We start from the raw sequence: 22296 nt of genomic DNA on the forward strand, positions 1-22296 counted from the left end.
ATTTGAAAGTTTAGCCTCTGTTGTTGTAGCCAAACACACATAGGAAATGTTCAAGCAAGTGCATATTTACTGACTGATGACCTAGTAGGCAGGATAGTAGGAGGAAGTACAATGTTTAATTTTCCATCTGAGTATGAGGGAAGGCTAGGAATTGCAACTTGGTTAAATCACTGTTTCTGATGAAATGATCTAATGAACTCATTCCCTTTTTGTGCTTCAAGAAGACAAGACTTTCTGCAGGATTATCCTAGTCAATAGCATGAGATGGGTTTACAGGCATGAGGATGGGGGAGGCTCCATAATGGCGTAGGGGGGTCAAAGGGAAGATTTCCATTTCTTCTGTTCACCACAGTGCTCCGCTGTTTCTTGAGCTTATCTCTAGCTTGTACCCATTCTGTAAATTGACATATCCAGGCAAGGTGTTGCGCCTATGCAAAACCCTTTTGAAGCCCAGGCAGACATGCTCATGTGGAAGCAGCTGTAAGGATACAGGTTTATGGGAAATACAAGTGGCAGTGGCAGATCTACAATTACACGATAACTGTAGAGCATATGTGATGCATAGCAGAACCTGTATTTCTACTTGGAATTGCCCTGTAACAGGTCCTTAGATTTAGCAATAAAATTGCAATAAAAAGAGAGAGAGGAAGACAGAGAGAAAGCTATGATGAGATGAAAAGATAATTTACTCCAGGAAGCCAAACCTGAAGCTGAATGGCAGCACAGTCAAATGCAGATGTCCCTGCCCCAGATGTGGGTTGTTTGAGTTCAAAGCAAGAAGGAGGCTTCCATAACCGTTTTTTGTGATGGGAAGTTCCACCATTTACCAGCACTGTTTTCACTTACATATGCTAAGGTACAGAAATAGCCTGATAGTGTAATCTCTGGTCAACAGCCTCCTTCTTAATAGCTGGTTTGAAAGACTTTGTGTCCTGCCCACTTCAGGACAGTAAGGCTCCTGAATGCATTTGCTCAAGAGCAGAATATGCTTTTTCATGCTTACCTGTCATTAAGGAAAGTTCTCCTACCATTTATTTCACCACGCAGCATCTCCTTAGAGATGCTTGCAACAAATAAAGGGAATGAAGATCTGCCATTGTCATAATCCAAAGCAAACCGAGGGATAACTTCCAATCACCTTCTTACTATATTCCATTTTTGCCGGCAGTACTTCAAAAAACAGATGTACTTCAAACATGTATAGAAGTGTATCTATATGCCAAAACATATTAATAATGTACAATTAAAAAGGCACACGGTTGTGGTTTTGACCCCAAAGACCCTTTGCCGGACTAACAGCTGAGAAGCAAATGATTTCAAGTCCAAATATTTTCCTACACTTTTTTTGCAAATAACGAAGCCTATTTCTCCTCCATACTTCTGTCACAGATCTTTTATTTTCAGTCATATTTTTAATAAGAAATTTCTCAATGTAGTCTTGGCTCCTTTTACTAGGTTGATAACAAGCAGTTCTACAGTGCTTATAAAGCAAGACTTAGCAAAACCAGAAAGTCTGAAATTTGTACAGATTAGGCTTTTCTCAGGTGTATCTACATCCATCAAGTTACCACAGCACTTGTTCAAAATTATGTCCAACTTCATCACTCTACATCACTCTCTATTGTTTGAATGCTACAGACATATACTGTAGGATTTGTATAAGTGTATTCAGGCACATGGCTGCCAGCACTTCCATGACATATCATATACATCATTTGCTAGACTGCTCTTACGCTGCATGCAGGACTGACTAAAATCAATGTGCAAAGTAACCACAGCTTAGACAAGCCTTTGCTAATTCCCCATGATGTTCTTACATTGCTAAACTGCTGAAAAGACATTAGTCAACTGTGAAGAGGACCACTTTCCCCCCAGCCTTCCCGTTCAAAATCTCTCCAACTAGGCCAAACAGAGCACCTGGACCGTGGAGTTTCCAGATTTGCCTGCAGGGGCCCTTTGTTGGGCTTTCATCACACCCCTACCATTTACTCAAGAACTTGTTTTTTAGTTTATGAACACCAAAATTATTATAATGAATCATGGAATCACGATCATCCTTCCTACCCCAGAGAGCTTTTGGCCACAGAATTTATCCTTTCAGTATATCTCTTACAATAATTCATCCTCATGCTCTAAGAATGCTCTGGGTGATAACCTGAGAAGTCATCTCTCATCAGGTCTCAGAGAACTGTGATTCACAGAACACTGCAAAGTCATGATTAGACTTGCCTCTTACAGCTGATCATATTAACACTGGAGTTGATGCTCTCAGACATTCATATTCCAGGATCAGTTCCTTTGCTACCAGACTCAGTACCCAAGATAAAGAGATTATAACTTTAACCTAGTTTCCTTCATACCTGTTACGCCAGCCCTACAGAAACAATGTAATTTCCCTGCCATTCAGATAATTTTATTCCATTTTGGAAGGGATTCTATTAGATAAGTCTAAGTATTTAACATACTTCCTACAGAAAACAATTTAGAAGACAGGACATTATTTCTATCTTGGTGTCTCACAGATATCTATCATTTTGGCCCACTGGCTTTTTGAAAAACTCTTGGCTTTGGATTTTTTTTATCTGCTGAACTCCATCTGGTTATCCTTCTCTGCCTATAATCACCCTACTGAAAGTCACTTGGTCTTTTCCCATCCACACTGTTGTTTAATATCTTTGTCAGCGACATGGACAGTGGGATTTAGTGCACCCTCAGCAAGTTTGCCAACAACATCAAGCTGTGTGGCGCAGTTGACACACTGGAGACAAGAGATGCCATCCAGAGAGACCTGGACAGGCTCCAGAGGTAGGCCTATGTGAAGTTCAACAAGGCCAAGCCCAAGGTCCTGCACCTGGGTTGGGGCTATCCCAAGCACAAATAGAGGCTGGGCGGAGAACGGATTGAGAGCAGACCTGAGGAGAAGGACTTGGGGGTGTTGGCTGATGCGAAACTCAACATGACCCAGCAATGTGCACCGGCAGCCCAGAAAGCCAATCGCATCCTGGGCTGCATCAAAAGAAGATTGGCCAGAAGGTCAAGGGAGGGGATTCTGCCCCTCTACTCTGCTCTGGTGAGATCCCACCTGGAGTACTGCATCCAGCTCTGGGACCGCCAACCTAAGAAGGACATGGACCTGTTGGAACAGGTCCAGAGGAGGGCCACGAAGATGATCAGGGGGCTGGAACACCTCTCCTATGAAGACAGGCTGAGAGAGTTGGGATGGTTCAGCCTGGAGAAGAGAAGGCTCTGTGGAGACCTTATAGCAGCCTTCCAGTACCTAAAGGGGGCCTACTGGAGAGATGGGGAGGGACTCTTTATCAGGGAGTGTAGTGATAGAACAAGGGCTAACGGTTTTAAACTGAGAGAGGGTAGATTTAGATTAGATCTTAGGAAGAAATTCTTTAGTGTGAGGGTGGTGAGACACTGGAACAGGTTCCACAGAGAAGTTGTCAATGCCCCCCAACACCCTGGAGGTGTTGAAGACTAGGTTGGATGGGGCTTTGAGCAACCAGGTGTAGTGGGAGTAGCCCCGGCCCATGGCAGGGGGGTTGGAACTAGATGATCTTTAAGGTCCCTTCCAACCCAAACCATTCTGATTCCATAACTTAACAGAACCTTAACAGTTCTTTTGTTCTCTCTAGTATTTGATCTCTCTCTCTTGACTTCCTCCTCCATTTTTGCCTTCTAAAAAAGAGGAAAAGTATCATCTTCTGTATGTTGGAGCAGTGTTGTCACGATAGTGCATCTGTATAGATAAAATGTATAGGGGATACATCTCAGGGGGATAATCCAAACTTCAATTCCTGCTTGGAAAGCACTTTAAATATCTGTGATATAGATGTGAAACATCATTTCTGCTAAAATCAGTGATGATCAGAGGTACTTCTCAGTCTGCTAATAACAAGCATTGCTATAGAAGTACAGAGAGAACAGATTGTCAGGTAAATGATACAAGACAGCTCATCTATGATAGAGAAGAGCTCTCTGTTCTTTTTTGCACCCCCTCCCAACCCCCATCCTGGTTGTTCAGCACTTGAAAAAACTCCTTTGGAAATAATAATGCTTCTTGGTGTCAAAGAGCTCAGGAATCTGACAAAAGTCAGAAGTGAGGAGATGTTTCCCTTACCAGGCCCCTTGCCTTGATAACAGAGGAAAGGTCTGTTTCAGCCCCTATTCAAAGTGTTTATTAATTACTGCATTTCTTTAGGATTGGATAAGCTGACTTCTAAGACACATTGGTTTATTGAAAGAAAGGGGCTTTGCCTTGCTAAATCATGTTTGCTGTGTTGGCACTTACTCAACAAAGAAGAAGAATGGTAAAAAGCTGGAATCACATCAGAAAAAAACCTCTAAGGCCAGCTTTCTGGGGTTGCTTTGAACTCTCACTCATCATTATTTTATGCACCCAATCTCCTTTGTGCTTACATAAGGAGGGTAAGAGACAACACGAGTCTTGCCTTTAGGATTTTTAATCAAAGCTGTAACTTTCCTGATTGCAACAGTGGATTTTCAAGTTCCAAAGCAATTGTATAAATTAAAATCCCATGTTTCTGAGGGCTACGCATGGACCTGTTCGAAATGTTCTTAACACAAAGAGCCTGCTTCCAGTGTCAGAAAGGGGAAGGAAGTTTCAGGAGCTCTAGGCTCGCATTGCCCCACACAGTGATCTGACAGACTACTGCATGCTGTTGGTGCAGACTTGTGAACAGACTGAGGTCTCCCTCCCTTCTGGGGTAGAAATGTGCGACAGGCTTTCTTCAGATCCGTTCACTGCTGGAACAGAGAACCCAGCGATACATACAGCAGAGGAGGCAAAGGGCTGGTCATCTTAAGATGTACCTACCCAACATGCAACACAGTCCTTAGGCCCCCAAAACATCAGAGGCACATCGGCTCCCTCAAAATGCTGTGTAGCAAATTCAGGGGTGAAAATGTAATGAGCCAGAGAAAGAACATCAGGTTGGATACACAGCTTTTCTAATAACCCAACCAAGACTTATGCAGCCACAAAGCCAAGTTTGGAAGGTTTTCCCTGCCTTTCTGTTTGTCCTTCTGCCCTGCTGCTACAACCTGCCTCTGCATTTGTGAGGTCAGATTTCCAGGCAGATGTATATAGATCCGTCACTGTTATTCCTACAGGTGCCCAACATAAAGAGAAGCCCACAAGCATGTGCAAAGAGATGGTGGGCACCCTCACAAGGGGGAAACCCAAACTGGGGGGCTGTACTGTGTGTGCAGCTTGCCCAGTGAGCTCCCAGCACTTGGATAAGTATGGAGCTATTGGCAGCTGAGAGTTGGGAGGTGTGAGGAGCATGCATACCGAGGAACGGCAGTGCTGGGGGGTGGTTAGGGCTGCCCTCATGGGGGAGTTCAGGCTGGGGATCAGGGGACCAGGGGCTGGGGTCAGGCCGACAGTACAGGTATGGGCAGAGGGTGCTGGCCACTGGCACGGTGGGGTAGCGCCCATTCAGGAGGGGAGTGGAGAGACAGGTGGAGGAGCATCCCTTGGAGGGGCTGCCCGTGGTCCCCGCTTTCTCCCCATTTCTTCTCCATTAGTTTTCTATTGGAAGCAGAAAGATTATGCTGTCCTTATGCTATCTCCTCCCTTAGTGCCTGTGCCAGCAAGAGAGGGCAGGCACGCTGGAACAGGTACAGGTGGTGATGGGGATGCTCCGGGTGAGTCGTTTGTGATGTGCCTTTGTTGGAGGTGGGGTTGCGGCGAGGGGTGTGTTGGGATAACACATCCTCGTCCATTGGGTTGCATTTCTTCCACCTGCCTTTATGTCGGCTTAGCCAGTGCTCAGAGGTGCCAAGATCCTGGGGTTCAGGGGCTGGAGAAGGAGGGGAAATGTTTCCGAGCTGTCCAGGTGCACATCTGTGCTCACTTGCAGGTTTGCAAACTTCAGGTTACATCCTAAAAAGCAAACGTCTCCCTGTGAACGTCACCCATGCTTCCTGTGGATATCACCTTCAGGGGCACCACAGGGTTTTCCCTGTTCCATGCCTAAAATGTGTCCCCTTCTTGAAGTTGAGGTGGGCAAGAGGGTGGCCCCTGCCCCTGGATAGGGGTCAGTGCTGGCAGGACACATTTTCCACGGGTATCTCCCAAAGGTAGGCAGCACAGTGTGGCCCCCTGGGCCCATGCTGAGTAGAACTGGCAGGGCCCAGGCCTAGAACTGGGGTGTGAGTACGACACCCAAAGTATGACACGTGGCAACAGCTGCCTATGCTCTGCTGGAAAGCAGCAAGAAGCAGAAATGCCACTGCACCTGTGAGGGTATTGTCCTTTCCAAGATTTTGCACTTTCTGCCTGATGAGATTAACGCTGTTGGGCAGGAAGGTGGCACGAGTTTCCCAGAGGAATGGGCAGGAAACTTGCCACCCCTCCAGCCCTGGCAGGCAGGCAGGCCCCAAGTCTGGCTTGCACTGGTGGAGCCAACTCTGTGTGGGCCCTGTTCGTGGCTCCGCAGCACGGCCATTCGCCATGTCATGTCTTCCATGTGCAGGTCCTACTCTGCCGAGCACCCCATACCGCCCAGCACAGCACGGCCGCGACGCCAACCCTGCTGAGCCACGCAGCGCCCTGGAGTCAAACACGAGGTGAGTACCCAGTGTGGTATGGCCGTTACCGGGGCCGCAGCGCTGGGACTTCTGCCCTCCAGCTGGGAGTGGGCGGAGGGACACAGTGCGGCCCACGACAGCCCGGAAGGAGCTGCCGGCGGTGCTGCCTGCCGGGGCTGGAGATGCCACCTGTGGGGGAGCAGGCCCAGGCGTCATGCCTGCCGTCTGCAAAATAAACCACTTCGAAACCCGGTACTGCTCCGTTTGCTGACACCTCTGCTCAATTCTGCTGCTTTTCCCGGTTCTGCCGCGGGCGAGCGCGCTAGGAGGTAGGGACGCTCCTCGTCCGGAGATGAGCACGCGTTGTGGGCCCTCTGGCTCCTGTGAAGAAGCCGCGGATACGGCTGGTGCCGGCCTAAAGGAGGTGCGCCTCGCCTCGCCCTCGCCTCGCCTCGACTCGCGCGGCCAAGCCGCTCTGCCGCTGCTGACCCCGCTCCGGCCCCACCGGTACCGGGCCGCGCGCGTCCCCTGGCGGCGGCGCGTGGCACTGCGGACCCTCCCGCAGCCAATCGCCGCCGGGGGGAGAGCTGGGGGCCGCCCACCGGCTCGGCCGCGATTGGCCGCCCGCTGCTGAGTGACGGCAGGGCGGAGGCGGGGCTTCTGAGCAGCGAGGCGAGGCGAGGCGAGGAGGGGGAGGCGGGGAACACCCTTCCCGGGAGGGCGGGACCACGCCGCGCCAGCGGCACGTCGTGGGGGTTTGTTGGACAGGCCGGGCAGCCAATGGGAGGCGGCGGAGTGGGTGGGGCGGGCGCAGTGCGCTGGGCGACGCGGGGCCTGCGGGTTGCTCGGGGCTGAGGGTGGCTGCCGCCTGCCCGCCTTCCCTCTCTCCCTCCCTCCCTCCGTCTCTCCTCCCTTCTCCGCCTGCTCACCGGCTCCCTTTGTGCTCGTTGCCGATTGCCGCCATGCCGCGCCGCCCCGCGCCCGCTCCGCTGCCGCCCGGCAGCCTCTGCTTGTCGCCGCGCCGCTGAAGGAGGAGGAGGAGAAGTAGGAGGAAGCGGCGAGGAGGAGGTTGCCCGCCCGCCCGCCGCCTCATGCCGCCGCCCCGTCCCGCCGCCAGCCCGCGGACCTGCATGGACGGGCATGGGGAGAGCTGCGCCTTCCCGCGCCCCCGGGGCTGAGCCGCCGCGCCCCCGCGGGCCGACCCACCCGTCGCTCGCCGCCCTCGGCCTGCTCGTCGGCCTGGGGTTGCTGCTGGGCTCAGGTACAGGGTTGGGCCGGGGCCCGACGGGGCGGGGGGACCGCAGGGCGTGGGGCCGGGGCACGGCGAGGGCGCGCCCCCCTCCCTCTTCCCTCTCTCCCCCTCCCCACGCGTGGGTAGCGTGCGGGCAGCGCCCTGCGGGGCGGGAGCCTGCGGGTGGGAAGGCGGATGCAGCCCTGGAAGCGACGGGAGGGAAGGCGGGCAGTTCTGTGAAAGCGTTTCGCTCCGGCCTGAGCCCTTTTGTATGTGTTTACCGTTTTCGTGAGATAAATTGTAGGGAGAGGGCGTCCGATTTTAGCCAAATCGCTGTTGGTTCACCCCTCTCTGTACCACGAATCTACTGGAAGCTGCAAGAAAATTTCCTAAAGTTGCAGGGAAGGTGTGGAGGGACAGATTTATTAGACTTATTTGATAAGTTGACTGACTGGCTTAGCTAGACTAATTTATATCTGATTAAAATATTATCACGAATCATAACTGAAGGGAAATACAAGAAAAATTTTGATGCTTTGAAAGTCAGGCTCTGGACCAGCATGGCCTGTGTCATTTTGTGTGGCATAGACTTTTTTTATTTGTGTATCTGCAAACACAGAATTTGATGGTGGTTTTTGTTTGTTTTGTTTTACAAGGCTAGGTATCCCTTGCAAAAAGATCAAGTGACAAACTTGCTGCTCACTCATACAGTTCGTGGTCACTCTTGGGTACGGGTTAGAGAATTGCTCCTTCTGCTCTGTGTTGTCTTGGGGTTTTGACAGGAGGTTTGTGTCAGCTACCCATCACAGGCAGAACATGTTGCCTTTATAAATTCATGGTTTGGGTATTCAGAGTATGTCATGTGAGTAAGTGAGTCACAGGAGGGTCAGTTAAGGAGCAAGCAAAGAAATTGCTAATATCCTCTTATCACTGTATGAATTGAAGAAAACAGCTGCGTTTAAAAATGAAAAGTGCAACATTACTGTTCAGTCCATTTCTCACTCTTCATCTTAGGAGTTTAGGAACACTTTAATTAGGCTGTTAAAATTGGACTATTTTACTTTGCTTATGCCTATTTTACTTCTAGGACGCGCAAAACGAGGGAAATGTTATAAAGAGGTGCTTGAGGGGAGGAAAAAGAGCATCTGTTAGGTATATTGTATTTTCCCATTTTTTCACACTTCAGTGTGTCTTTATAATCATTCTTGTGGTGTTCAGAATCTTCTTGATTGAACGACATTTTGAAATTACAGATTAATGTATGCACAGCCAAATTGTATAGGTCATAAAGTAACAAATAAGCACAGTATGTTTTTAGTAGATAGTTTTGGGTGCTTGGACAGCTAATGCATGAAATCTTGCACATACTCTTGACTGTTTTCCGGCTGTTTTCAGTTCTTTGCATGGGAGGGAAGCCCGTCTCTCCTTTGAATGGGGTCCTAGTTTTTAACCCCTGTGACTCTTTCCTTTAGTGCAAGTTGCAGCCTTGTTTGTTTTGTTTCTGCTCCTCATGAGTTCTCGTGTAAAAGTTACCTGTAGAAGACTGTTGTTAGCTGCCATGAGAATCGGGAAGGATTTCTGATCATGACAGTGAGAGCTGTGGAGGAAAGGGCTGTAAAACTCCAGTTTGCTTGCTGGGATGGTAATTATGCTTTCTTTGTGGAAATCAGGTGACCAGATAAGGTCTTACTGGTTTGTTCATGTAAACTGAACTGTGTACCTGTTGCATACGTCTGATAAGGTTTTCATGGGGAGAGGATTTCTTTGTCCCTTGTCTTATTATTGAACTATACTGTAAGAGGTACAGCTGTTGCAGTGTATGGATTCCTTAGCTGGCAATTTGCACTTCAGACAGCTGTGGGTTTTCTCACTCATTTGTCTCAGAAAGTGAGCAGTGAAGCTTTAACTGTGGCAGTGCCAGAGAAATCAAGCAAGCTGAATTTATGGTGTGCCCATTTCCCTCACCTCCTTTCCTCCAGACTGCTTTCTAGGAGAGAAACTTAGATTTCTGCTTCATTCAGTCTGGTTTTGTCTATACTTATATTGCTTGCTGCCTTTATCACATCCTTCTAAGGGGCAGGATTCTGTTTAAAAGTTCAGTAACTTGTGTAAAGCAGTGAAAGACTAAATGGAGGCTTGCTTGTTGACTAAGTAATTAACTTAAGCACAGAACTGCAGCATCACCTTCCTGTCTGGAAAGAAATGCTGTGCCCGTACTTGGGAGGAGATAGTGCTCTTAATTTCCATCTAGACAATATCAGGTAATGGATTAAGTCATGCATGGGTCATCTCAGCCTTTGAGATGGTCTGTATTGCTATCTTTATGCCTCCCAACCTCTTTTTCTCTATTATGTATTGTTTCTCTAATGGGTGAGCATTGTATATTGCCTTCAGGTTGTTTTCTGACAGTCCCTGTGGGTGTGGAATTGGGGTATTGCAATCTAAGAGGTTTCCTTGATTTCTCTGTGCCATCTGTTTCGTGCTTAGGTGACTGCCAGCTGCAAACATCTTGTCGAATCCAGAAGTGCACCACCGATTTTGTCTCCTTAACTTCTTATCTAAACTCGACTCTTGAGGACTTTGATTTGGAGTTTTGCAAGGCCCTGCGAGGGTACTCTGCCTGTACCTATCGCAATTCCAAAGTATGCCGTGGAAACCTAGACTACCATTCTGTGGTGCTTGGGATCAGCGACCTCATGAGACAGAGAAACTGTTCCAAAGATGGACCCACATCCTCCACCAACCCTGAAATCACCCATGACCCCTGCGATTACAGTGGCCACACAGAAGGCAGAAAACATCAGGGAGGGGAGAAGACTCCTTCTACTACTTACTTATTTTGTGGCTTGTTTGGTGATCCTCATCTGAGGACTTTTAAGGATCACTTCCAGACGTGCAAAGTGGAAGGCGCTTGGCCCCTGATAGACAATAACTACTTATCAGTGCAAGTGACCAATGTGCCTGTCGTCCCAGGATCTAGTGCTACTGCTACAAATAAGGTATGGATTATTATTAAGCACTGTGCATGCATGCAGGAGTAAAAGGCAAAGACAGTAAAGTCACTTAGCCCTTAACAGTTAACAAGTTGAGCAGCTTGAGCATCTTCTATGCAGTAGTCTAGGAGATTAAAACTGTCAGCCTCTTCTTTTCTGAGAATCGAAGTAAACTTAAACCAGGTCCTTTTCTTACTACTTCTCCCCACTACAAGAAAACCTTGTACATATCACCGCATAAGCCTTTAAGGAGTTACTGAGCGTAACTCTTTAAAGCAGTTATCAGAGTGCAGCATCTGTGACTGCCTCTGCCCTAAGTAGAAATTCTTGGCAAGGAGCAAATGAAAGGTGTAAGTCTCTGCTTTTCATTAATTCTCTAAATTGTATAACCATAACAGTAGAAAACAAAAAATACTGTCAGAGTGGCACAACAAATGAGTTATCAAGGCACCAAGGGTTCGGAGCAAAGACAAGAAGGGGAAGTGCAGAGAATTGAGAAGAGGTAGCAAAAAATTACATTGATGCCAAGTGGTTGTCAGAAGAGCTTAGGAGCCTGGCTTTACTAAAGAAGCAGCAGCCTGAAAATTTTGCTTAGAGTGTAAGTCCCTGTTCAGACAGGCAACACTTAAGATTGCTCTCCTCTCGGCCACTTGAGGTGGCTGGAGGAGGAATACATGCACTCATATTGATAGCTTGTGCCATTTCCTTACCTTAGGAATCTGGAACTTGTCTCTATCTGCTGAAGGAGATAGCAAGGAAGAAAATGAGGAGCTATAAAGCATGAGCCTGGCTAAGATTTACCTCCAGAGCCAGGGGTGAAAAATGCTCTGAACTTTTAGGGACTTGCACATACGTTTGAAGCTGTGTCTGTTACATATCTCATTCCCTTTTTGGAGTGAAGTGGCCACTACTGTGGTAGTGTAGCTCTTCTAGTGTCAAGAAGGCATGTCAGGCTATGGATACACAGTTTCAGGACCATCAATACTGGGGAATTTTAACTGTTTTGTTAAGCTCAGAAATAGGATTTTTATAACCAGGGTTGAGAGCAGGGTGTGCCGGTCACAGTAGGTTAAAGCCTGCACATCTTCCATAGAGATGGCTGTGCAGTAATAAGTGAAAATCAATTTTGCTATTGCATTCATACTGGTTTCTGAGGTACTGACTAATATCAGCGCTTGTATGAGTGAGGCAAATTTTTGCATTTGCCAGAAACCAGAGGTTGGACTTACACATCACTGAAATTCAGAATCACCTTTTCTTAACTTGAGCCTGTTCCAAGAACAGTCTGCATCATAGAATCATAGAATCGTCCAGGCATGAATGAGTTCTGAGGAGCGTAAAATGAAGGAATGAGGCTAACCTGAGTAAGCTTTGCAAAAAGACTTAGGTCCCTTGAAATATGCTCCAGTAGCTCTTTTTGAAGGCTCTTAAGTACAAGAAAGAGCTGCGTTTCATAATCTGCAGTAAGCTTTTGTCCTCAGTTTCGTTGAAGTGTTGCAGAGTGTTCTGTATTTCCTCATTCCTGGTAATTCTGGCGGAAAAAGTTGAGAGTTGTCTTGTGTACAAATTATGTGGGTGGCTTGGGTGTGATGGTAGTAGATAGGTGATCTTAGCTTGCCCTTTAGCCACATTCTGAAAATGATTCGCTGTGGTAGCATGTTATGCTGGTATATGTCTTCTCAAACCAAGGGGAGAACTTCAGGAGATAAATGTCTGTACATACTGCAGGAAAGTATGTGTTTTAAAGGGAATACCTTCTGTCTTTGTTTATTCTCAATGTTTTTGTGTTTTTATTTGACTTGTCATTCTGGAAAAAGTGGTAATACATTTTTCTCTTTTATAATAGTAGTTTACTATCCCTGCTGTTGCAAAAGTACATCTAAGTGTGCAGAAGCAATTAAATGACATAAGATGTATGGTTTGGGATGTTGGAAATGTCTCTAATGTTAATATCTGTTATACAGTCCTTGAGTTATTTCTTTTTTGGGGAAGTAATCAAACTTGTCAGCACACTTGCTTGTAGGAGATGAAGGTTGTTTGAATGTACAAGTAACTTAGCAAGATAACTTTTAATATCTCTAATGCATCTCTTGACTCCTTTATTTGTTTATGGAGCAGACTGTGAAAGATTCAGAGAAGGCTTGTTAAACTACACTACCACTGCTAGTTTCATTCCTATGACATTTTTTCCTCTGCAAGTGTTCCATTTTGATTGTGATGGTGGTAGTCTACCTCTTGCTGATAATAATTCCCTAATTTTGGCCACAGGGTATCTTAAGGCACCTTTGAAGTGCTACCAAGAGAAGTTCAGTTACCTTTGTCTATGTAGTGTGTTTTCCCTAGCTAAGAGTGTGCAAATAGGTCTTCTACCTTTTTCATAAGAAAAGCTTTCAGAACATTATCCATTGTTGGTCTTGCTACCTTTTCATTGCAGATATTTGAGATAGGTGTTTAATGGGAAATAATAACAAAGGTTTGTGCTGAACTTAAATTGTACAGAAGCCAAAGCAAATACTAAATCGCTAACTAGCCTACTTAATCCCTTCTAAAGCAGACCTAATGAAGGCAAAGAGAAAAAAAGTAAAAAATACAGTTTATCCTGAGTGCACTTTTTTAGGGGAAGTGATTTAAGAAGTTGGAGGAACAGAATATTTAATCTTCACACCGTATGCGGAGGGCTTTTGAAAGGGGTGTACCATCACTTGCCCTTGTAGGTATGTATCATAGCTTTCTGGTGTACCAAGCATTAAGGACATCAGCAGTGAAGGCATCATTATGTGTAAAGTGAGTTATCTTCTTCCTCCATAACCTATGAGACTTGAGTAACCCTAACAGCGTGAGGGCTGTCCATTAAGTTCATAAAGGACAAGAGAATGCCAGGAGGAGACTTTTCTTAGTCTTAAGAAAGAATGTGAAGAACAAAAGTATGTTCCCTACCTCCTGGTGCATCTGGAGGGAAAATATGGAAAGCAGGAAAACTCTTCCTTTAATTCCTTAATTGGAATGGTACATCCTCTTGTGGGAGTTGTGTATTTATTCACAAAATGGTCTTGGCAATTTGTTTGTAGGTGTTTTGCATATTTGTGATGCCCGTAGTAACAACATCTGTTTCTTCACAGTGACCAAAGGTATTGTATGTTCTGTGGTCTCCCTGAAACTTGAAAATCCAGTTTTTTTGAGCTTGTCTGATGTGCTCATGCTCCTTGGCATAGGATCCTAGGGCCTTTGAGATGGAGAATGAAGGATCATCACCAAGTAGCTGGGAAACTGAGTTAAATCTCTCCTTTCTTTTTCTTTTTGATGGGCTTCCTGTATTAGTTTTGTGAAGGTCACTGGCATCTTTGTCTGATTTCTACAGCTATAGATAAAGAGCTTCCCGGTCTTGGGACCTGTTTTGGGATTTCATAAGAATAAACGGCTACTACAAGGGGATGTATAGGGAGCAGGTAGGAAGGGTATTGTAGAATGCGTTAAATAGAAATGGCTTTTTTATTTATTGCGTGCTTTATTTGGAGGGGTGCAAAGTCTTCGTTGGCTTTCATCACTGTGACAGGTGTTCTGGGTATCATTAGCGTAGTCATCCCTGTATAGTAAATGAGGCAGAGATGCTTGGGCTTGCCTGGGGAAAATTTTCCTTCTTGTTTGCAGCAACTGGAAATGGAGTTTTTCCTATCCTGGTGTTTTGTAGTGGATAGCTTGAGGATGAGAGAGTGAGTAGAAGGACAGAGAAGGAAAAAAACACAGAGCTGTTACTGTAGTGGATTTACCGGTCATATAGCTTTGAACCTGGGAATTGGTGGTATTAGCAGGGCAGGGAAACATTGCACATAAGTGTTTTTCCCAGAGTCAAAACACTTAAATCTCTTTTGCGGCATGGTTTCTATTTTTGCAGGAAATCATTGCAGACTGAACACAGCGTGCCTAGCCTGCTTTAAGTAATATTAGAACACTTATCTTCCACTTACCATTCAGTTGTTCTTTTAAGTAAAAGCATCAGATAATTGATCGTGCGTGATCAGTTTTTTTGTCTTTGTGGACATCCTGCCAAAGGTAAAGATGAATTTATCTTTATTTCTCAGAAGTAGTACAAACTCCAGTTTTGTTAGAGGACATCATGGAATCATTTATGTTGGAAGAAACCTTTAAGATCATCTAGTCCAACCATAAGCCTAGCACTGCCAAGTCTGACTAAACCATGTCCCTAATGGCACATCTGCACCTCTTTTAAGTACTTCCAAGGGTGGTGACTCAACCAGCTCCCTGAGCAGTCTGTTCCAATGATGGACAACCCTTTCAATGAAGAAATTTTTCCCAATATGAACCTCCCCTGGTGCAACTTGAGGCCATTTCCTTTTGTCCTATTGCCTGTGACTTGGGAGAAGAGACTGACCCCCACCTCACTACAACCTCCTTTCAGGTAGTTGTAGAGAACGGTAAGGTCTCCCTCAGCCTCCTTCTCTCCAGACTGAACAACCCCATTTCCCTCAGCCGCTCCTCATAAGACTTGTTCTCCAGACCCCTCACCAGCTTCACTGGTCTTCTTTGGACACACCCTGATACCTTAATGTCTTTCTTATAGTGAAGGGCCCAAAACTGAACACAGTATTCGAGGTGCAGCCTCACCAGTGCCGAGTGCAGGGGGACGATCACTTTCCTAATCCTCTTGGCCACATTATGTCTAATACAAGCCAGGATGCTATTGGCCACCTGGGCACAATGTCAGCTCATATTCAACCGGCTGTTGACCAACACCCCAAGGTCCTTTTCTAACAGGTAGCTTTCCAGTCACACTTCCCCAAGGCTGTAGAGCCATCCTGCCCTCAAGCAGATCAACACTCCTGCCCAACTTGGTGTGGTCTGCCAACTTACTGAGCTTCACTGGTGTAAAGATAAACAGTGCTCTTCCCTGGTATTCAGGGCAGCCTGGCCTTACTAGAGGTGCTTTTGTGGATAAGCTGTGGCATTTTGGCAGGCATTAAACTGTTTTCTTGTCCGTGATGATTCTAGGGCTGCTGGACAACAGTTACAGACATTTCAGTACCTTCAATGCCTGCTTTTCGGGAGTGGAGAGGGAAGAAGAGATAGATGCTGCTGAGTATGTATACATCTGATTGTCTTTAAAGCCTCTGGGGTCTCAATGGCGCAGTAGGACAGAGAAGAAATGGGAGTTAATGTTGTGCACTTAAACAGGCTTGATTGCCATTTAAGTTTTACAGTCCTACTGTGGGGGGATAAACATCCTTCCCTCTCTTTTCCTTTAGACTGAAATGTTGCCTAAGGAAAGCATCTGAATGTTTTGTCATAGGCGTGAGGTAGGGCATGCAGACCTATGCTGAAGATAAAGTTGAGAAGCATGAATCATAGAACTATAGAATGGTTAGAGTTGGAAGGGACCTTAAAGATCATCGAGTTCCATCAGGGACACCTCCCACTAGACCAGGTTGCTCAGAGCCCCATCCAACCTAGTCTTCAACACATCCAGGGATGGGGCATCCACAGCTTCTCTGGGCAGCCTGTTCTCGTGTCTCACCACCCTCACACTAAAGAATTTCTTCCTAAGATCTAATCTAAATCTACCCTCTCTCAGTTTAAAACCGTTAGCCCTTGTTCTATCACTACACTCCCTGATAAAGAGTCCCTCCCCATCTCTCCAGTAGGCCCCCTTCAGGTACTGGAAGGCTGCTATAAGGTTTCCACAGAGCCTTCTCTTCTCCAGGCTGAACCACCCCAACTCTCTCAGCCTGTCTTCATAAGGAGAGGTGCTCCAGCCCTCTGATCATTGTGGCCCTAGCGAATAGCAGGGTGTTTTTCTTCAGCTGCATCAGAGTGCCATTTCAGCAGTCTGCCTGACCTACTGTGCTTTTTGCAGGCTTAAAGACATGTCACTAGTGTCACAGTGGGATCTCATCTGCTTCCCTGCTGCTCTCTGTTAGGAAAAGAAACGCTCAGTAGGAAAATCTAATGTCATGAGAAACATTGTGGAAACACTCTTCCAGTGCACATATTCCACTGGTTGGTTATTCAGCTGTTATATACTCCCATAACATACTTGTAATCAACATTCCCTGCCTCTACCTAGCTTTCCTTCTTACCTAGCTTTTTCTTATCTGAATGCTGACTGTAATGTTTTCAAGACATGTTGTGGCCATCTGTGCTTGGAGTCGTAACTGGGAAGGATGGGGCGAGTCTGTGAATTTTAGTAGGACCTTGGGTCTTCAGCAGTGTGGAGGTAGGTTCAGCATGATTACGTGGTGGTACAAGCCGTTGCCTGAAAGTACAATCCAGTGACGACGAAGTGCATCTGCGCCAAAGCATGCAATATAGGCAAAAAATAGGAGGAGCTGGAAGCTATTGTGAAGCTGGAAAACTGGTATAGTTGCAGTCACGGAAACATGGTGGAATGACTCACACATCTGGAGTGCTGCAGTGGATGGCTATAAAATCTTCAGAAGGGTCAGGCAGTGAAGGAGAGGTGATGAGGTAGCCCTGTATGTTAGGGAGTCTCTTGACTATCTAGGTCTTAATGATGGTGATGAAGGGGTCAAATGTTTATGGGTAGGAATCAGAGGAAAGACCAATATGGCAGCTGTCATGGTGAGAGTCTGTTGTAGACCACCCAAACGGGATGAAGAGTTGGATGAAATACTGTATAAGCAGCTGAAAGAAGTTCCACGATCTTTAGCCCGTGTTCTTATGGGGAACTTCAACTTACCAAATGGCTGCTGGAAATACAATACAGCAGAAAGGAAACAGTCTAGGAGGTTCCTGGAGTGTGTGGAAGATAACTTCCTGACACAGTTGGTGACAGAGCCAACTAGGGAAGGCACCTTGCTGGATGTGTTGTTTGCAAACAGTGAAGGGCTTGTGGGTGATGTGGTGGTTGGAGGCTATCTTGGGCATAGCAATCATGAAATGATAGAGTTTTTTATTCTTGGAGAATTAAGAAATGTGGTTAGCAGAACTGCTACCTTGGACTTCAGAGGACAGAAGTCTGTTTAGCAGCCTGGTTGACAAGTCCCTTGGGAGGCAGTTCTAAAGGGCAAAGGAGTCCAGGAAGGCTGGACATTCTTCAGGGAGGAAGTCTTGAAGGTGTGGGAGCAGGCTGTCCCAATGTGCCCAGAAGGATGAGCCGATGGGGAAGACTACCAGCTTGGCTGAACAGACAGCTTCTGCTGGAACTCAAGGAAAAAAACAGAGTTTATGACCTTTGGAAGAAGGGGCAGGCAACTCAGGAGGACTACAAGGATGTCATGAGGCTATATAGGGAGAAAATTAGAAGGCCCAAAGCTTGACTAGAGCTTACTTTGGCTAGTGGAGTAAAAGACAGTAAAATGTTTCTATAAATGCATTCACAATAAAAGAAGGGCTAGGGAGCACCTTCATCCTTTATTGGATGTGGGAGGAAACATAGATACAAAGAATGAGAAAAAGGCAGAGGTACTTAATGCTTTCTTTGCCTCAGTCTTTAACAGTAAGACCAGTTGTTCTCTGGGTACCCAGCCATTGAGCTGGAAGACAGGGATGGGGAGCAGAATGAAGCCCCCATAATCCAAGGAGAGATGGTTAGTGACATGCTACACTACTTAGACACACACGAGTTTATGGGGGCACGTGGCATCCATCCAAGAATACTGAGGGAGCTGGCAGAAGTGCTCACCAATCCACTGTCCATCGTTGATCAGCAGCCCTGCCTAACTGGGGAGGTCCCAGTGACTGGACGTTAGCAAATGTGATGCCTATCTACAAGAAGGCCAGAAGGAGGATCTGGGGAAGTACAGGGCTGTCAGCCTGACCTCAGTGCCTGGGAAGGTTACGGAGCAGATCATCCTGAGTGCCATCCCATGGCATATACAGGACAACCAGGCGATCAGGCCCAGACAGCATAGGTTGATGAAAGGCAGGTCCTGCTTGACTAACCTGATCTCCTTCTATGACAAGATCACCAGGTTAGCAGATGAGGGAAAAGCTATGGATGTTGTTTACCTGGACTTTAGTAAAGCCTTTCATACGGTTTCCCAGAGTGTTCTCTGGAGAAACTGGCTGCCCATGGTTTGGATGAGCATACTGTTCACTGGGTAAAAAACTGGCTGGAAGGCTGGGCCCAGAGAGTTGTGGTGAATGGAGTTAAATGCAGTTTAAATGCATCTGGTCATGAGTGCTGTTCCCCAGGGATCAGTATTGGTGCAGTTCTTCTTTAGTATCTTTATCAGTGATCTGGATGAGGGGATCACGTGCACACTCAGTAAGTTTGCAGATTAAGACATCAACTTGGGTGGGAGTGTTCATCTGCTTGAGGGTAGGAAAGCTCTAGAGAGGGATCTGGACAGGCTGGATCAATGTGCCGAGGCCAGTGGTATGAGGCTCAACAAGACCAAGTGCCAGGTCCTGTGCTGAGGTTGCATCAGCCCCATGCAATGGTAACAGGCTTGGGGAACAGTGGCTGGAGAGCTGCCCGGCAGAAAAGGCACTTCAAGAAAGATATTGAGGTGCTGGAGCGTGTCCAAAGAAGATCACTGAAGCTGGTGAAGCTGGTCTAGAGCAGTTATGGGAACTGAGGTGTTTAGCCTGGAAAAAGGAGACTCAGGCGAGACCTTCCCACCTTCTACAACTTTTCCCAAGTAATAAATGATAGGACAAGAGGAATCAGCCTCAAGTTGCACCAGGAGAGGTTTAGATTAGATATTGGGAAAAATTTCTTCAACTTTCATGGCTGTCAGTCATTGGAACAGACTGCTCAGGGAAGCAAAGTGTTGCTTTTGTTTAAGCCACACACAGCAGGCACCTTAAATACATGAAGGTCTTCCAGAAACTTCACTTTGGCAGGTTAGTAGCACCATCTTTGAAAGGATTTGCATATGCAGTGGGATTTAAGCCATCTTTGTGATCAGTACACTCAGTGAGACTGTTGTTACTGGCATTAGTAGGAGTGGAACGATGAAGTCCAAAATAAAATATTTCAAGTGCACATTGAATGTGTCTGGTTTTTTGCTTGTTTTTAGTACTCTCAGTGTAGCTGATGTTTGTATATTGTATTTTCAGACAAGGCCCTGGAACAACCTTATTTTCATCTTTTAAGGTTCCTTACTGCAGTAGCTTAAGAGCTCTGTATGTGCCCAGAGAACAGGGCTCAAATACCGATACTTCCAAAAAAACTTTCTTAGTCTGAAGATTCTGCCATTTGGATTTTTCTGTCCTAGGTATAGAAAGGGTAGCTTGTTTCTAGTGCATAAATAGTGATGCGTGAGCAGCTTTGTGAGGATGTTCCTAGAACCCAGCTAGAGTGTAGAAAATATTGCAAGTACATGTGCACAAATAATGTGTTAAATTTGTTTGAAATAACCTTTTTCACTATTTAATGTTTTCTACTACCCTGAGAACTTAAACAGAGAAAGCTTTGCAGTGAAATTTGCTTCATCTCCCTTTGCAATAAGCTCCTGAGTATCTCTCAGTACTAGGACATGAGATTGAGGTAGGAGTGGGTAATAAGGGAAGGACCTTACAGAACTCTGCTTTTACTGATTTGGCCTATGGGTTAGAGAGATGTCACATGGCAGAAAACACAATATCCAAACCTAATCTTTTAAGCTGCAGTGTTTAAATACGAGTATGTTCTTGGAAAGTCTTAATGGTATCTGTTGATTCTCTTTTGGAGCCTCCTTGCATGGTATGTGGAGGCCTTCATTGACTTAATAGTTGTTCAGCCCTCATTCAGCATGCAGTGTTACTGTTAATCTTGCCTTAGGGTGAAGGCTTCTGCTCTCCCTCTCTGTCTCTGAAATGGCATGCATTTCATTCTTGCAGAGGAGGGAGCTTTGGAGAGAACAATTTGGTGGCTGTTTCGTGATAAATTTTGCCAGGTGCCTTGCTTAACTGTTTCATCACACAGTTCTGTGTCTCATTAAAACCATTAACTCTTTGACTCTAGACTTGTTCAGGTGCTGAGCACACTTAAAGCATTACTTCTGTTGAAATGTAAATCATTCTTTCCTTGCGGAACAGTGCAAATGTGCTGGAGGAAATAGGAATGCTGCTTTGAGCAGACCGAGATAGAAGTCTGTTTCATCAAAACTGTGTTACATAAAATGTAAGACCTGATTTAGTGCATGAAGCTCTGGATTATATGCAGAAATACTGATCACTTGAGAGATCTTGGGTTTCTCTTCTCTGAGTTGCTGAGCTTACTTCACTAAGCATAAAGTTTTGAGGTGGACTTTACAGCAACAAGGGCACTTGTGGATTTTGGACACAGGCATTCAAGCTTTGAATGTCTGTGGTCCACAGACATCATTTTACCAAATTGCTTGACTACAGATGGTCTCAGGGTGGCTGTATAACTGATAAACACAAAGAAAAGTCATTGGAAATTTCCCGTCAGACAGCATCAGTGGGAATGTATGAAATCAAAATAGCAAGTATTGTCTGTTTCTGTGAGACAGGAAGACTGAGAGAGTGTTAACCAACTGGGACAAGCCAAACACTGGAAACTCATGTAATACTGTTTAGGGTATGTGTGCATACTCCAAAGGAGATTTTTTACACTAACTTTGCTTATTTTTTTTTTCCTCCTCCCCACCACCAGATAACTATTATCTTTAAATCATACCAAGACTGTACAGATCAGAAAGTATATCAAGCAGTGACTGATGACTTGCCTGCAGCTTTTGTTGATGGTACAACAAGTGGAGGTGATGGGAACACCAAGAGCTTGCGAATTGTGGAGAAAGTCAGTGGTAAATACGTCGAAATGCATGCCAGGTACATTGGGACTACAGTGTATATACGTCAGCTTGGGCACTACTTAACATTGGCCATTCGCATGCCTCAAGAGTTGGTCATGGCCTATGAGGAGAGCCAGGATCTGCAGCTGTGTGTGAACGGTTGCCCTTCAAGTGAACGTATTGATGATAGTGGCCACTTACCATTGCCTGTGATGGGACAGTTGGTCCCTCAGAGTGGTGCTGCTCATCCCCGGTCAGTGTACACACTGGAAACTGCCACCACCAAGTGCCATGAGAAGATGCTGGTGAAGGACATCTATTTTTACTCATGTGTATTTGACCTACTCACCACTGGTGATGCTAACTTCACGGCTGCTGCTCACAGTGCCTTGCAGGATGTGGAGGCACTGCACCCCAGAAAAGAGCACTGGCATATCTTTCCCAGCGGTGAAGGTGGTGGTGTGGGAAGGGGTAGCAAATTCTCTGTCTCTCTTGGACTTGTGTGCTTGATCCTTGTTGTGTTTTTGTAGAGTTTTTTTGTCTATAACAAAGTTTTGAAATATATATTGTCATAATATATTGAGTAAAGATGAGTATATATGTATATACCATGTATATGAGGGGATGCTTTGTCTTGGGACACCCACCAGACTGTACATACTGTGTTCATGTTTTCATGTATGTTTGATGTAGTATTCTTTGTATCTTATTTGTTTTGCAGTTTGTGAAATATTTTATAATGTCCCTGCATTGGGACCTGATAGAAAGCACTTTATTTTTTATATATTAAATA

At 45.8% G+C, this 22296-nt stretch overlaps 1 protein-coding gene across 1 annotated transcript; it reads left to right on the forward strand.

The window, feature by feature from the left end:
• Positions 1–7362: 7362 nt before the first annotated feature.
• On the forward strand, positions 7363–22033 carry RGMB (repulsive guidance molecule BMP co-receptor b). Its single transcript, XM_074166397.1, has 3 exons — positions 7363–7822; positions 10280–10791; positions 21365–22033. Exons 1-3 carry the CDS (start codon positions 7702–7704, stop codon positions 22031–22033), a joined length of 1302 nt encoding a protein of 433 aa, XP_074022498.1. The 5' UTR covers positions 7363–7701.
• Positions 22034–22296: the final 263 nt, after the last annotated feature.

Source organism: Numenius arquata, chromosome Z (genome assembly GCF_964106895.1).
Source record: "Numenius arquata chromosome Z, bNumArq3.hap1.1, whole genome shotgun sequence".
Taxonomy (NCBI): domain Eukaryota; kingdom Metazoa; phylum Chordata; class Aves; order Charadriiformes; family Scolopacidae; genus Numenius; species Numenius arquata.